The sequence below is a fragment of the Leuresthes tenuis genome, unplaced genomic scaffold, assembly GCF_036924035.1.
Source record: "Leuresthes tenuis unplaced genomic scaffold, fLeuTen1.0.hap1 SCAF_8, whole genome shotgun sequence".
Classification (NCBI taxonomy): domain Eukaryota; kingdom Metazoa; phylum Chordata; class Actinopteri; order Atheriniformes; family Atherinopsidae; genus Leuresthes; species Leuresthes tenuis.
In genome coordinates, this window is record NW_027325362.1 from 22,012,150 (window position 1) to 22,028,933 (window position 16,784).

Sequence of the window (16,784 nt, forward strand, 5' to 3'; positions counted from 1 at the left end):
GGGACACTGACACAATCAGTTGCCTCCAGAGTATTGGAAAGCAGCTCATTTTTGAGAAGGGGTATTAGTTTGGTGCAGTAAGAGGGATAATCTTGACCACTCAGCAGTAAGCGGTGGTTGTGGGTATAGGCTATATCACTGCCAAAGACACCTACCGATCTGGCCCATGACAAATAAGAAGACGTCTACTCATTCAGCCTGGATGATAACTTGTACATCTAAAGTTTAAATCATCTGTTACTAAAGCTGAGCATTAGCATGAAGCAGCTAGCTATTAGCATGTCTAGGCTGCTAACTGGTAAGCTGCTAGGGCTGTTTGCTGCTATACTACTGTTCAAAATATAATTAGGTATTTAATTAAAGTAGCTTGACACACAGCAACCCAATTTCATAACAAATGCATGTCACTGTCATCCAAAAAGGGTTCTTTGGTTTAGTAGTCAGGTCCTTCTTCAGTAGGCTACAGCCTTTCACTTTCTCAGGTAGCATTCTTAGCCTGAAATATTGATGATACAAAAAAGCAACACTTCAGCAATAAAACTGGATAGTAAGACTTACCTTGAGGCTGTTTTTTCTTTTCTTTTGATGTTTCCTTGGCTGTTTATTTCAAAATGTTGAAAGCTTACTGAACTTGACATTTTTGAGACCTTAACGGGCACAAGAAAAGTGCATTGTAAAACTTTGCTGGCAGCTTGAAGCATTTATGTTCTGATTTAATATCCCTGTTTACCCCTAGAAGATTGAAGAACAGCACCATGTTCGCTTTAAATTTCTCCTTTAGTAGCTTAAATGCTTCATCATTTGATATTTTATACTGTCAATGCAATTAGAATACTAATGTAATTTGGGTTTGTTTGATATGACAAGTCTTCAGAGAATCACCCAGTTTCAAAAGCCTCCTACTTAAAGTACCAATAAAACAACAATGATAGATACTTTCTTGAAGAAGTGCATTTGAAATACAAAAGTATTATTGTAGAAAATGTACACATGACATAAAGAAGAAGCAGCCCACTCATGAAAGCCGTCATTTTTCAGATTGCGATACAAAATGCGAGGGTTATGACCATTATGACCATAACATTTTTCTTCATCATATTTCCCATTAATGCCATGCTGTATACTGATACTGTGTAAATGTGAATAAAAACCGATTTGCAAATCCTACATGTCAATATTTCATTCACAGTTGAACATCTATCAAATGTTGAAAGTGAGACATTTTGTTATTTCACGAAAACAATCATCTTATCTTGAATCTGATGACAGCAACACATCTTAAAAATTTTAGGACAGGGCAATGTTTACCACCTTGTGGCATCGCCTCTTCTTCAAACAACAGTACAACAGAATGTCTGAGAACTGAGGAGACCAGTTGTTGAAACTTTGGGAGAAAAATGTTCTCCCATTCTCATCTGATGTAGGATTCTAGTTGCGCACCAGTCCTGGGTCGTATTTGTTGTATTTTGTGGTCCATTCATTTATAATTCACTGCCCATTCTCGCTTCATCTTTTTCAGTGTCGCATGGGGCTGGAGCCTACCTCGGTGGCTATTGGTTAAGAGGAAGGGTATGCATAGGACAGGTCACTGGTCCCAAATTAGAGTCACTTTCTCTTGTGGTTCATTTAGAATCATCAATAAACTGAACATGATTGCTTTTTGACTATAAGGGAAACACAGGTGATTCACAGGGAGAACATGTGAACTCCGAGCAAGGCACCAGCTGAGATTTAAATTGGAACCTTCTTGCTGTTAGACAACAGATGACCACCAGACCCCCCATGCAGCCCTTTTTGTGTCTTATGTCTGGACAGTAGTCAGACTAGTCCTGTGACTGAACTCTTCTACTATAAAGACATGCTGCTGGAATAGATGCTGTCTGTGGTTTAGCATTGTCTTGATGAATTATGCAAGGCCTTCCCTAAAAACGACTACGTCTGGATCATAGCATATATTGCTACGAGCAATAAGAGCTTTAACCTGCATTCGTGGATGGCACAGTGAGCTGTGCACAGACAATGATTTCTGGAAGTGTTCCTGAGCCCATGCAGTGATTTCCAAGACAGAATCATGGCTGTTTTTTTATGCGGTGCCACCTGAGGGCTTAAAGCTCATGGGCATCCAATATTGATATCTGGCCATGTCTTATACACACAGAGATGTCCCTAGATTCTCTGAATCTTTTGATGTTATTTGGTACTGTAAATCACATGATATTCAGGGTCTTCACACCCCTACTCATCTCATATTTCTGAGACTCTGCGTCTAAGGTGCTCTTATTTATACTCGACCCACTTTACCCATTTTCGATCATTTGTAGTGTTGCCAATTAACCTAATTAGTTGCCACATGTTCCTCCACCCGTGTCTTTGTCGTACCGTTACTTTTCCAGCCTTTTGTTGCCCTGTCCCGCCTTTTTCAATCATCAAATTCAAGGTGATGAATTACGACGAATAGAATGTTCCCCAATCAATATTCTAGGTTTTCTGTGTTCCAATTGTGAATAAAATGTTAGCTTAAAAGATTTGCACATCATTGCATTCTGTTTTAATCTACATTTTACATAGCTTCCCAGCTTCAATACTAGAAAACAATTTAGGCACCTAAAGAAAGTCAGATGAGTATGAGATCCTGTACTTTTGCTGTGATTTGTGTTGGCAGTGTAAGAGCCATTTGTCATAGTAATGGTAGAATTTCATCAGTGTGAGTTTGGATGTGGGCCAGCACCCTCATACACTGCTGACTGATTGGGGGGTTGGATAGTCAAACAATTAGTTGTGGTGCCCTTTGACACCCATTAACCCTCGGAGCTCCATGCTAATGAGAGACATGTGATAATTTCTACAAGACGGAGGCATGATGTGATTATTAAAGTGAGAAAGAGAATCAAGGCGTGCGATGATTGTATCTCCTTTACCAAAATCAGCAAATCATTCCTGTCTGATCTACTGAAGCAGATATATATATTTTTAGATGAATTAATTACAACTTTAAACCTGTTTGCTTTGTTGATCACTGCCGCTGAATGTCTCGTGTTGTAATTACATCTTCAGAAAATTATAGCATTAGATTGCAATAGATTCAGTTTATGTTTCTAACCACTGCATATGCAGCTATATTCCCCTGATAAATGCTACTAATCATCAACGGCTTGTGCATATAGTACCTGGATGTGTGCAAAGGCCGTGCATGAGCATGTGGGCTCTCTGGGGAAATGCCCACAAAGGCACTCATTTTAGGCAGTAAGCTAATTAAAGTTGTGGAGCAGATGGCACAGACTTAGTCCGGACATAATGAGACGGTGAGTAGTGAGACGAACCGGACATGGCAAGACAGCTGTGAAGGGTTTGTGAGGTGACCAGAATTCAGGCAATTCCCAGGAGTCGTGCTTGCTCTTGCCAAGAGAGGGGTATTACAACTCCATGAAAACTTCTGAGCATCTTTTTAAGAAGCCTCCTTATCGGGGAGGTGTTTGTTTCCCTTGAATGTGTCACTACTGACCAACTTCTACTGGAAATAAATAATATCATGCCAACAGGGTGTTTTTAACCGCACCCCCCCACCCTCAAACACTCAATCATTCAATCTTGGCAGGTGTTTTTTTTTGTAAACACCAAATCCTCAACACCTGTTGCCAGAGGCTTTTTCAAACTGCCAACTCTCACCAACTCTGCTCCAGTTTAAGCGCCGTCCCACAGTTAGGGGATTTAAAAAAAAAAAAGAAAAAAAAAAGGAGAGAGCTAAATGTGTGAAATAAACAGCTGTACCCTTACCAAAGTAGGTGTTTTTCCCTGATGGCAATTACACATCACAACAAATAAAAGATCCCAAAAGCAGAGATTCCTAGAGGTGCAGAAATAGTTCAGACGGCTCCTCTTAAAAGAGATGCTCCACGTTCGTCCGAGGAAGAGGTCGAGGCCAGAGGAAGCCAGCGCTCCTGGGCATGAACAGGCAAAGTTTGTGGATGTCAGAATATTCCTGGTGGAGAGGAAAATGGGCAGCAGCAGGAGAAGATTTCTGACTCAGCTGGCCAGGTCAAAGGGCTTTATTGTGGAAGACATCCTCAGGTTAGAGAAAGCTTGGCATTTTGTGGTATCATGTTGAAGCTTTTTTTTCTGAATACGACACTTAAGACAACACAGAGCGCAGGTGGATGCAGGAATGTTTTCTTGTATTTGACTTTTGTTCTAAGTCTAGTTAGTCATCAAAAACCTCCAACAGCTAAGCCTATGACAATGAATACATATCAATTTATAGTCTTCGGAAGTAGATAAGTTGTGATGCAATGAATGTTTATGGGCAGTAATTTGGATCCCCTATCAATGCACAGCTTGAAAAAACACGCCTAAAGGTTTCAGAAGGATTCTGAAAAGACAGACTCTCGTAACTGGTGTTGGTTTCTTCTATTTTCTCATCAACTTCCACTTCTTTTCAGAAGTTAGGATTGAATGAGCTGATTATAGCTACTATTGTCTCACGGATAGCTAATTAAAAAGGGTTGGGGCATCCATCGTGCCTCTGTTTCACCTTAGTGAATTTGCCCAGAGCCAGAACTCACAGCTCCCACATAAATACGTTTAAGGAAGAGGGGAAACAAATGGATTACACCAGCTGCACCTGCTGGCAGTGAGAAAAATAAAAGCAATGGAAGAAAGGTAACAAAGCAAAGTTTTCTCTTTCATGACTCTGGTGAAAGTTTTTTTGTCAAATCGCATCTAAGAAATGAGTTTTTTGGAGTCTTTTACTCACACTGATGATTATGGGAGCACCGGTTCAACGTTTTTCTGTCTCTGAATTGAAGTATCTTTTCAACTGTGAGCACAGCAGAAATCCCCTGATTGGCGTCAGCCACATTTCAGAGTCGGTTCCCTTTAAGGTCAGTGATACTCTTGATGCAGCCTCCTCTTTCTTAAATGTGGGTTTGTTTTCAGGGTCAGGACGCTTACACTTAGATTGTAAGCTTCTCCCGTGAGCAGTTTTGTGTGTGTGTGTGTGTGCAACAAAGAAAGTGTTTGAATTCAATTCTTAGTTTGCCTGCCAGCCGTGCGCCAGCTTGGCCATGGCAGCATTCCCAGAAACACAGCTTGAGCGCTCCTACGGTTACACTTGGCTTGATACAATTGTTTGAAACCAACGACAGGAAGTAGAGCGTGCCTGCCTCAAACTGACATTAATTCAGCAAGCCGACAAAACTGACATCAGCTGCAGTCTGATAGCAACACCTCCCGTATCTAGTCTCACACAAGTTATAGGCAGGCTGCCTCCAGCATATGGTCAGAAACACTGTGCGCGCTCCTCTGTGCATAAAGGAATGTGCTTGTGCACACACAAATACAGTATACACTCACACACACACACACGTGCCTCCTGGCCTGAATTTCAAGTCTGATGCACATGAACATGGATCCAAGTATCGACATGTTTTTTTCTTGTTGACTGATGAGCTGCATTAAATGCTGTTTCACAAATGGCAAGAAGCCACACGTTAGCACACCCAATGACAAGTTTATGTTACAGCCACCAGTTCTGATTATTTCAACGTTTTTTCTTCTATGTTTTCGCTGTCAGCTTGGCTCGGATGACAGTTCTAAATGCACCTATAAAGCTGCGTGTTTGGCTGAAGAAATACGCAACTGGATTGTTTTCCTCAAAATGAGGTGTGACCATGAGATGTTTTGCTTCGTTATTTTACACTTTATGCTTTATACTGTATATTACCAATTTACATCTTTAAAGTGGATTATTGGATTTTAGGCATGTTCACATACCATGAAGAAAACATTCCTGAAAAGGAAATCTTAAATTTAAGTTCAGTTGTATTTTGGTATGTTGACCTATGTAAATACCTTTGTTTTTAATGCTGGACAGGTACATTTAATTGAAAGCCTGCTTGAGTTCTGTCAGTTGACAGTCTGTGATGATGAACAGCGCGTCTCACAAAGTGTCTAGCTTTTGGGGTTTTACAATCAACTTGTAACGATGTGCATCATCTTTCTGGAATTCCATTAATTCGCAGGTTGCTCCTCTACTCCTTTTATTCAGGAGACTAGGAGCAAAATGTTAAGCACGTTGTACAGAGGAAAATGCTCTTTACATTCAGAAAAACATAGCTTATTGTTTATTTGAACAATTTTTATGTTACATCGGAAGGGAACAGACTTCGCTGTGTCAGCAAAGTGAAACTGAGAATTTTTTCTATCATTCACCGTCCTGTCTTTGAGGATGTAGAGCAAAATGTTTTTATTTTTAGAAAATGACATCAGTGGTCCTCTGGCAGGATGACTGTGACAGTCTAATCGATGTTAGTAAGTGTCTTTGTGAGTCATGTGCAAGCATAGATGCTTCATCACAAATAAGCTCATCTGTTTGTAGCTAATAGATACGTTCAGAGAATATGGGACCTCTAGTGATCAAGAGAACAACTGTACGCAATGGGTAAAAACTGGTCCATGACAGTCCCCTGGTACTCCAAAAAAAGGAGGAGGAGGGGGGGGGGGGGGGTAGTAAAAGTAAATGGGACCCAACTCATTTCAATTGTCCTGGGCCTGTAACAGCACACCCTTAGCTAGCACCACAGACCTGAGCTAGTAAAGAAAGATATTAATTCATACTGCAAGTATAACTGAGGCACATGAGGCATTCATTTATTCGCGGAACAGTTCAACCGTACATGCTTAGAAAACTGGAAATACATAGAATTTCACAGCATTCGCACAGCTTGCAATGTATCATCTTATCAGTGTTGAGAGAATCTTTGCTAACTCAAATATGTTGATATTTAAGACTATTGATGATGAAGTGACTGTTGCTGAAACATTTATCAATTGTAGTTAGTTTGCTAATTAAGGTAGCACCACCTCTGTAATTGATGCTATTAAAAAAAACCCAGTGTCATGATTAAAAAAGGAAAACTCTTTAAATTGGTTTTAAATGCACTCGATGTCCACAGACACATTGTCCTGGGATACTGAAGCTGAAGAAAGAACTTCCAGGGATATTAGTGTCCTTACTTGATGATGTTTACAACAGACATATAGTGATAGCGCATATAAGAAAAATGATACATACATCCTTGTGTTTTATGGATGGAAAGATGCAAACTTAGATTATTTCACAACCTTGGTTAGCCAGTAATTTTCAAAGTATAAATACTATACTTTAGATCACCTTTTTCAAAATCCCCCAAAATAATAAGACATTTCTGTTTTTTTTTCCCCCAACACCTTATGACACAGTTTCCCAACAATACACCTCAGATACAAGCGCACACCTTGGGTGCCATCTACTAACTGGTGCCATATTGAGTCAAATTCATCAGATATTTACAGATATTCAAAATGAAGATGTTAAAGCTGTTTGGTGCCCAGCTTTGAAACAGACCAACAGCGAGAGAGGAGTTTGTGTTTGTGTAAGAAACTATATTAGCTAAACAGGCAGCTAAAGTTGACTGTCAGCTTACTTGTTGCTTTCTTTTCTACATTGTTGTCTGTCTACATTGTCTGTGTTGTTGTCCACATCTTATGAAAGATAGTTCACAGTTTGAAGGAATTTGATAAAGTTTTTGTGTTTAATAGTGGTTAATTTCCCCACAGTGACTTTTAAACCCTGTTATATATCTATTTAGTTGTTAATCCAGTTCATAACTAATCGCTCTGCATTGAAAAGGACATGTGTTTGTTTTTTTAAAAGGTCTTTTGAGTGCTAGTGGCCTTTATTGGAAAGTAGGTAAGGTAACAGGAAAGGAGACTGACATGCAGCAATGAACTTGAACCTGGGCAGGCTGTATCGAGGTACTGAACTTTGTATTCAGTGCCCAATTTATAGATGAAGTTATAAAACACAAGAATCTCTTTCTAAAAACTGAAGAGCAACATGATCTCTCTCTGTAATTAATTTAATATTAACAAAAAAATCTATACATAGGCCATATGAAATGTTGCACACAAATATGTGTTTTCATATTTCAGTGATACAAAGTTGTAGAATCTACTTATACTTTTAATATAAACTGATAGCAAGAGGTTTCATCCTATATCATCTTTCTAATGTATTGTGTAATGTTTTTAGTTATCTTAGACATTCCCTTCCTCCCACACTCTTATTCTTCAATCTTCTTTTTGAAGATCACTTATTGTATTCAGTTTGTTGCATCTGTTTATTAGAAGCAGTCTATTTTCTTCTTTTCATTAGTATAGAATAAAAGTAGCTTTTGATTTTATGGGAAGTCAGTGATGACGTTTACCAAGGGCTCCATGGCTTTGACTGGCACTGATACAGCATTTACCACCACCCAGAGCGCACTGATTCAACGTGCTAAGAAATCCAGCATTTGACTGCTTTGATTAGTCAACTGCTGTTAAATGGAGCATTTAACTAAAAGCCCACTAGCTACCTCCTCTTGTTATTTATCTTTAATATGACATTTAGGTTGAGTAGGCACTGAAGCAGCTCTTAGTGAGCGGATTTAATATGAGTCAATGTAGGCATTCATTTCTTTGCTATGATAAATATTTAACTACTTACAATGATCTCTGTGAAGATGAGGGAGCAGCTGTGAAAGAGAAAACAGAGGAAACCCTGTCATGGAGGGAAATCTGTTCTGGACGTAGTCAGCCTTTGATCAGTCTGTTGGTTTTCATTTTTGGAAGAAATAGCAGGGAGGCTGCTGACAGGGACCAGGGCCAAGAAACAACTCGAAAGAGTACTTCATATCCCAGCCAACTGACTTTAGTGTGTCTTTATGTCTGAGCTTGGAGTCCCATGAATTCAGGGAAATACAATATGGTGTTGGACTTCATTTCTCCCTCATTTGCTGTGTACATACTGTGCAGCCACACGTAATGATAAGAATTCAAATTTGAGGGATGTATTACCTCTTGTGTAAACTCAACTCCTGGTGATCTTACATAGAAATGTAATGGCTGTCCCACATATTCTCTGAAAAGCCTCCAGCTGATCCAAAATGCTGCAGCCAGAGTTCTGATGAGAACTAACAGGAGAGATCATGTTTCTCCAGTTTTAGCTTCTCTTCATTGGCTCCCATTTAAATTCAGAATAGAATTTAAGATTCTTCTTCTCACATATAAAGTTCTTAATGACCGAGCTCCATCATATCTTAAAGATCTCATTGTAAGATATTTTCCTAACAGAGCACTTCGCTCCCAAACTGCAGGTTTACTTGTTGTTCCCAGAGTTTCTAAAAGTAGAATGGGAGGTAGAGCCTTCAGTTATCAGGCCCCTCTCTTGTGGAATAAGCTGCCAGTAAATGTCCTGGAAGCAGACACCCTTTCCACTTTTAAGATTAGGCTTAAAACTTTCCTTTTCGATAAAGCTTATAGTTAGGGATGGCTCAGATAATCCTGAAACATCCCATAGTTAAGCTGCTATAGGCTTAGACTGCTGGGTGGCCTCATCTGTCACACCTTTCCTCACTTTGCTCTCTTTTTCCCCCTGTTTAATTTCACAATTGATTTTATGTACATGTGACATTATTGTGGTTATTAACGTATGTTTCCCTGTTCCAACAGATATCCTTTGAATGGCGTTATGGTGTTTTTCCCCCCTCTTTTCTGTCTTCTCAAACCCCAGCTGGTCGAGGCGGATGGCCACCCTTCCTGAGTCTGGTTCTGCCAGAGGTTTCTTCCTGTTAAAAGGGAGTCGTTCCTTTCCACAGTCGCCACAGGCACGCTCAGGACGGGAGATTGGACTGAAGACAAGTTTCGGTGCAATCTGTTGGTTTCCTTAGCTAGGATATTAATTTTTTTAATTGGCTCTATATGAATTAATTGGATTATGATTACAATGAATTGAATTCCAATTGGCTTGAATTGGACTATATTACTTAAGTGCCTTGAGATGACAATTGTTGTAATCTGGCGCTATATAAATAAAATTGAATTGAATTGAATTGAAATCCACCTGTGAGCCCAATCTATTACTGTTCATGTACGTACAGTACACAGTACATACAGTACACAGTACATACAGTACACAGTACATACAGTACACAGTACACAATAGTTGTGGCCTTTGGGTACCTCAAGCATGTGTGTTTGTTTGAAAAGCTTTTTGTCTATGCTTTTGTGCTGAAGAGCAAATTTTTTTTTAATACATGGACCACCAACAAGAGGCCAGAGGATTAGTTTCGCCAGCGATTTGGCCAATTAGGACTCAGCCTGAGCTCTGCTGGGACCTCCCATAAGGAGTCTTTCGACTGATTTACCCACGCCAAGAGAGAGGAAGGAGGAGGAGCATGGTGGGGTCAATTATGCACGGCTGAGCGCCCTGATTGGGTATGGTACTTAGATGCCATACAGGGAGCAGGAGAGAGGAAGCCATAATAAAAAGTCTGTTGAGAAAGTCTCTGCGGAGATGAATGAGGCACTGGTTGAATGACTTCAGCTATCAAAAAGCGAAGGGAGGCTCTGAGGGTCTGTGGTGATTGTTGTTTACCCAGTGCTGATCCCTGAACAGCAAGGGTAAGACTGTGATGCTGAGATCTGAGCTGCATTTCAAAAGCATCAGAGTGCAAACCCGCACTCTGCCGAGATAAACACAGGAATGTTCTCATTGTTAAATCGAGCAGAGAAGGATCACTCATACAGTTCATGGCATACCAGCAACCTTGCTAATTGACAGTAGTCATTGTTGCTTTATTACATAGCCACTCATGGGTGACAGCTGTTAAAGTCCCCTTCCAATAAAAAACAAGTTTTTCCACTTATATGTACATAATATGTTTTATGTGTGAGATAACATGTGCAAAATCAGCTATCAATGCTTTGAATGGGAATTTCTGCTTTGACTTTGAAGAGCACCACCAACAGTCTCAGAAAGGCGAGACCACACGGCCCATATGTTTAACACAGATAATTAGAGGAACCAATCCTGACTAGTTTTGAGCTGAGCTTGTACAGCCGGTTTGCATGCTGTGAGGAAAAGATGAAATGAGAAACGAGGAAAACCTCTACAGAGAAGTTAGCTGGGGGCAAATGAGAGCTGGCAGCTGCATCTGAGGCTGAGTCATTTGCTACCTGCCAGGACTCTGACTGGGCCAAGTGAGCGACCGCTAGACGCTAGCAACTGCTTGTCGTTAGCGCCTGCTAGCCTCTGGCAAATGTCACCTTGTAGCCTAGCTTGCGCAAGCATCTTATTTTATGTGGGCATGTTCTTGATCCCTATTCCACGAATGGTATGGAATCAAGCAACAGGTTAATTTGAAACCGCAAGAGAATTTATTTTTTCATGGCACAGACCTCAAAATGTACCACTTTGTAATTGTAAATGAACACATTTTAGGGTGTTAATAACTACTGGAGAGGGACTTTAGTGTTTTTCGTTACACTAATGTTTTCTTCATTTTTAAATAGCTAAAGACTCTACAAATTAATTTGGTAAATAAAGTCAAAAAGTGACTCTGACACTGTTATTGTTTGTGCTCTTTACAGTTGTTTGCTAGTTCGCTAGCCTTGGTTGGAAGCAAAGTGATGCCACATGTTGTCACGCACCATTCAGAGGGTAGAAACTTTTGAGTAAAAATGAGATGGCAGCTGAAGGACTGAGTTGTTGGATTGTTCTTTAATTTAAGGAAACCACAGCTACACCGTCCTGCTGAATCAGATTATCTGCTCTGAGAATTATACATAAAGTAGTTTTGATCAAAACACAGCCAAAGTAGAATAGTCACAAACAAGATTTTCCCTTTTTTTTGTGCTATCAGACTATCAAAAACTCAGTAGAGGGACACATTGCCACAACATTTAACAGCTCACAAAGTCCTCATTTAGAGGTCGAAGAAGTTGGAAAATGGAGCTACAAACACAAAAGTCAAGCTGAATTACTGATTTCAATTCCCATCCCTACCTCTGATATTTCAAAGTACACTAACTTTCTTCTTGAATGTCCTTTTAGCATTCACTCGCGTATTTGTGACAATTTTACAATTGCCACAAAATACAAAATTGTAAAATTTGAAATGAGAAAAATGGTAAAATTTTGTATTTCAGAATTCAGAATATCTGCATTAAAAAACTTTTACTTGGGTTAAATAGAAACATGTGACAAAGTTAAATTAATTTCAGATTAGTTATGAATCAGGCAGTTTGCTGAGATTGACAGCACCACTGTTTTCACATATATTTTGCGAAGAAAATGTCAATCTTTGAAAAGGTTCAATCAGCTCTCTATTTATCAACTTGAAATAGGCTTTACCTTCCTCCTTGAGCTTTGACTGAGGCGAATGCAATCCATAAAGTGACTTCTGAGTGAACTTACAGATTTTTTCCTCTGCCTCCACAGCGATGCGGTCACTCACCTGGTGTCTGAGGACAGCCGGGCTTCATCCCTCTGGACGTGGCTAAAGGGTTGCCTTCTGAGGAATCTCTCCATGATACATGTGTTGGACATCAGCTGGTTCACTGAAAGCATGAGAGAAGGCAGACCTGTTACTGTGGAGACCAGACACCTCATTCAGGTTCGTGCGTGTCTCAAACAAAGCAGAATTATCAAGACAGATAAAGGTTAGCACTAAAAGGCTCTACCAACCATATGGGAATTGATGATTAAAGGAAACACAATAATTTAATATTTCTTTTTTTTTAACAGAAATGAGCATTATAAAGCTATATATTGCATTTTCTGCATCTATGTTTGTGTTTCTTTCTCCCTCTGCAAATATATAATGACAATTCTGATAGGAGCTCTTACAAGGAGAGCATGTCTCACTCTTTTTGCCTCTGCTCATATTCCCACACTTCACCTCACAGATAGCAAAAAAAGAAAAAAAACATCTTCCATACTGTGGGAGTGTCAAATGAACCCATCAGCTGGATGTCAGGGCTCATAGCAGTCCACTAACAGACACACACACATATTCTCACAGACGCACGCATATTTTCCCCTGTGAATGGCCTGACGATAGCTTGGCAGCATATGGTCCAGAATGAAGAAATGTGCTGTCTCCTTTGCCTTCTGCAGTGAGGGGAGAAAAACGGTCAAGTTTAACCAGTTTGCCAGACCACATCCGGAACTGCCTGCGCTGACAATTAAATCATTTGTGCCCCCGTGTGAAACAACCCCTTTTGCCATTTCGTGACATTGTTTCCACAGGCCTGTGCATGAGTGGAACAGCAGCAGCAAGCTTCGAGTTGCCTGCATCATTAGTAGACAAGGCTAATAATGCCATGCCGACATTTATTGACCCATCTCCCGAGGTAACCACATGCCTGCTCCTCTGCTTGTTTTGTGATTCAGCTCCTCTTGGAATCAAATGTGGAAATGTTGGCATTTATGCAGCGGTGCCTCCTCTAGATTGTTCTTTTATGAGTGATAAATCCATTTAAGACGCTCACAAATAGCCTACTTCTTGGGCACATATGCCTGCCACTTTTCATGTTGGTTCGGAGCTGTTTTACAGTCATAAATGTTCTGCAGGAAGTCGGGAGGAATTTCTTGAATTAAAACTATTCAAATGTCATTTTTTTTCCCCATTATTTTCCAACACGCAGAGAAGCTGTTCAGCCTGTTTAAGCTGAAATATGGTGAGATGCAGGAATGCCTGATTCGAATGGAATGAAAATTTTTGAACGTGCATCTGCTTGAGGAGGCAGGTGGGCTGTGCCTCAGGGGGGAGGTGCATAGGTGCAGTGTCTAGCAGCTTCACAAAAGGGGGGGTGGAACCTCACTGACCTTTGCCCTGCTCTGTGGCCTGAGAGGATTTCCACTCCTCTGCTTGTGTGATGGGCATTAATATAAAAGGAAGTACATACCTGGAGTGTCTCTAAGGTTTAGAACAGAGTACATGAACGGGCAAAGTCTGGAAGCAGTTTCAGTACCTTTTCATTTCAGCATATGGCATGTGAGAAACAAAGCCCCAGTGTGCAGGCTGAACTCATTAGCTCAGTTATGTCTAAGTCGTACAGCAAAGGTGGAGAGGACACAGGAGAGAAGGCCAGGAGGGGATATTCTACCCCTGAGATCAGTCTACGAGCTTCAGCTTGCCCACAGTTATACAGTATGCGTGTATAATAAATGAGCCCAGATGGAGAAAATCAACCTCTGCATGTTGATGCACAGAAGTTTGTCTCCATGGACACGCGATGCCATGTTGGATTAAACAAACTGCAGCTGAGGTGGAGAAGTGACGGCAGGCCCGCTGTTGTATTTAGAAGGAATGCATATAGGGAATTTTACTTTTGACTGGCAGGACTGGTGTTCTTTTTAAAAAATGTATTCATCTTTAAGGATTGGGAAAGTAAACAAGGAACAATGAATTTTTGAATCCCTCATTTTTTGATTCAGCCCAGTAGTGTGAGATGAGTAAACCCGGTTCCTCCTTCAGAATCTCCTCATCTGTCTCTTCTCCTCCCTTCTTTGTGTCACGTTACCACCAAATCCGTGGGTAATTTCACAGATACACTGCTACAGTTTTGTAATGTCTAATCGTCTGCAAGAATATTAATATTACATTGTTAATCCTTTTGACACATATATCACAAATGGAGAACCGTTTCTTCATAGAATGAAAAGGCAATTCACAGGAGGCAAATTGGATGATGGCAAGCAGATTTGTAATGCCACGGGTTAGGTAGTGTAATGGATTTGGGTGCCACCAGCCTGTGAGATGAGTGTCATTAGCCTGTTACCCTGGAGACATGCAGCCATAAAAATAACTTCTCCAAGGCAAGTGGCTGGATTTTATGTAATTCAATTTGAACTCTTGGCTCTGTGCTCATCAGGAATGGCTTTACACACATTTGCACATTTAGCTTCTCAACAGTTTGGGCTCATATATAGATAGACAGATATGGCTGTGTACTGTATGTACATGAAATCATTTAAAAAGGAAGTAAATCTTCTTCCAATTCAAAGTTGTTGGTACGTATTAGGCCTTTAAAATGGGGAAATACGACCTCAGATGAACGATAACAGAATTCAGAGCTTGAGTTGTAACCACATTCTGTCAATCAGTGTGAGTGTCTCGATAAAAGCATTTTGCTTTTGGGGCATTCGAGTGTGTGTTAACACAATGCCAAGGAGGAAAGACATCAGCAATGATCTTAGAGAAGCAACTGTTGTCGCCCATAGATTGGCGTAGGGTTATAAGGCCATTTCCAAACTATTTAGAAGCAGTCACTCTACAGGCAGTTGCCAATCTTCCCAAGAATGAATGTTCCGATGGGTTTATCCCAAGGTCAGAGAATCTGCACAACAAACTGCAAGAGCTACATCTCAGACTCTACAGGCCTCAAATAACTGCAGAACTCAATGAATGGAAGCAATGTTGTAAAGGAGAGTGAGACAAAATTCTCACACAACGATGTGAGAGACTGAGATGTGAGAGAAAAACAATTACTTCAAGTTATTGCTGGTAAAGGTGATTGTCATAAACATGTAATGTGTTATGTGTTGTTCTTTTTTTAGAGTTGTTAAAAGAGAAGATGGTTCATTTTTACTATGTCCTGAGAGATAAAACCTTAGAATAGAAACATACTTTTTTCTTCAAACGACTGTATGTAGTTGTGGGAGTTTGTATGAGTCTTTGGTTTTTTTTGTTCTTTTTTTTGTACACAGGACGCCTTGCCAGAAGTTACTTCATCTACTCCTGTGGTCAGAGTGTCTCAATATGCCTGCCAGAGACGAACAACCACAGAAAACCACAACAAGATTTTCACAGTAAGAAACGTCTGCTCTAACCCCACTCTGGCCACATCTGTGTTCAGCGAGCAGATGCTGGCTCTCTTGCTTAGCTGTGTAAAAAGCTCCATAATCTGTTCTGCCCTAATTGGATAGCTGGCTTTCTACACTCACCAGAACCCTAACACTGCTCTCCCCAAAATACATTAACCTAGAAATTAGTAGCATCTGCAGCTGCGGCTGTTTAGAGACGTAACAGCTGACATGTCCATGATCCGTGGTATGGGGGCTGGCTTGGACGTGCCCTGAGGTGCTGCCGCGCTATGCCAAGAGGGGCGATGGACGTGACACTCCTCTCAAGCAATGATGGATCTGTCTCTCTGCCATCTGCTGGGCAGAGTGGGAGGGAGTGGAGGGTAGTGTCGGCATCTGAGGAGGGGGTCTCTCAGGTTCCCCAAGAGAATGGCAAAGCTGTTAATTGACTTTGGTGTGGATGAGCGTGAAAGAAAAGGGAAATTATGTGGCGCTGATAATGAATGGTAGGTTATCTTAGATGCAGAATAAAGCCCAATGAATTAACAGTGGTGCTGTTTCCGATGGCGTGAACAAAAGTCTAAGCTACCATTTCTGTTTTACAAAGCCATTTGTAATGCTGTAAAATGTGAATGCCTGATTCTGTCATGGAAAGCACCGCATGGGCTCAGGAACACTTCCAGAAGTTATTGCCTGTGAACACAGCTCACCGCGTCCTCCACAAATGCAGTTTAAAGCTTTATCATGAAAAGAAGAAGCCACATGAGGACAGGATCCGTAAAAGCTGCCATCTCCTCTGGGCTGAATCGGACTTAAAATGGACTGAGGCATAGTAGAAAACTGGTTTATAGTAAGATTCTTTTTGGAAATTCTGGAAACCACAACCTCAAACAAACTGTAAAACTATCCCTTTGAGACAGCTGAAATAAATAACCGTAAAAACTCAGTGAAAACAGTATTTACCTAAAGGGGCATTCAGACGAAGAAATGCAGAGAATGTGCCAAAAAACACATTCTCTTCAAGTGGACTCTTCGTGATGTGTTCTGCTATTATTTTCCGCCAAATATGAATTTTGAGGTATGAGATGAGTAATATAACTGAACTGACAGGCAAACC

At 40.6% G+C, this 16,784-nt stretch overlaps 2 protein-coding genes across 2 annotated transcripts in view; both read left to right on the plus strand.

Moving 5' to 3' along the window:
* Positions 1-16,784, plus strand: part of opn3 (opsin 3) — a 200,632-nt gene that overhangs the window by 175,016 nt on the left and 8,832 nt on the right. The window lies entirely within an intron of this gene.
* Positions 3,794-16,784, plus strand: part of dntt (deoxynucleotidyltransferase, terminal) — a 101,260-nt gene continuing 88,269 nt past the window's right edge. The window contains exons 1-3 of the mRNA XM_072391429.1: positions 3,794-4,068; positions 12,299-12,473; positions 15,572-15,673. Of these exons, the coding sequence (XP_072247530.1) occupies positions 3,887-4,068; positions 12,299-12,473; positions 15,572-15,673 (459 nt within the window). The 5' untranslated portion in view covers positions 3,794-3,886. The remainder of the gene's footprint in view (positions 4,069-12,298; positions 12,474-15,571; positions 15,674-16,784) is intronic.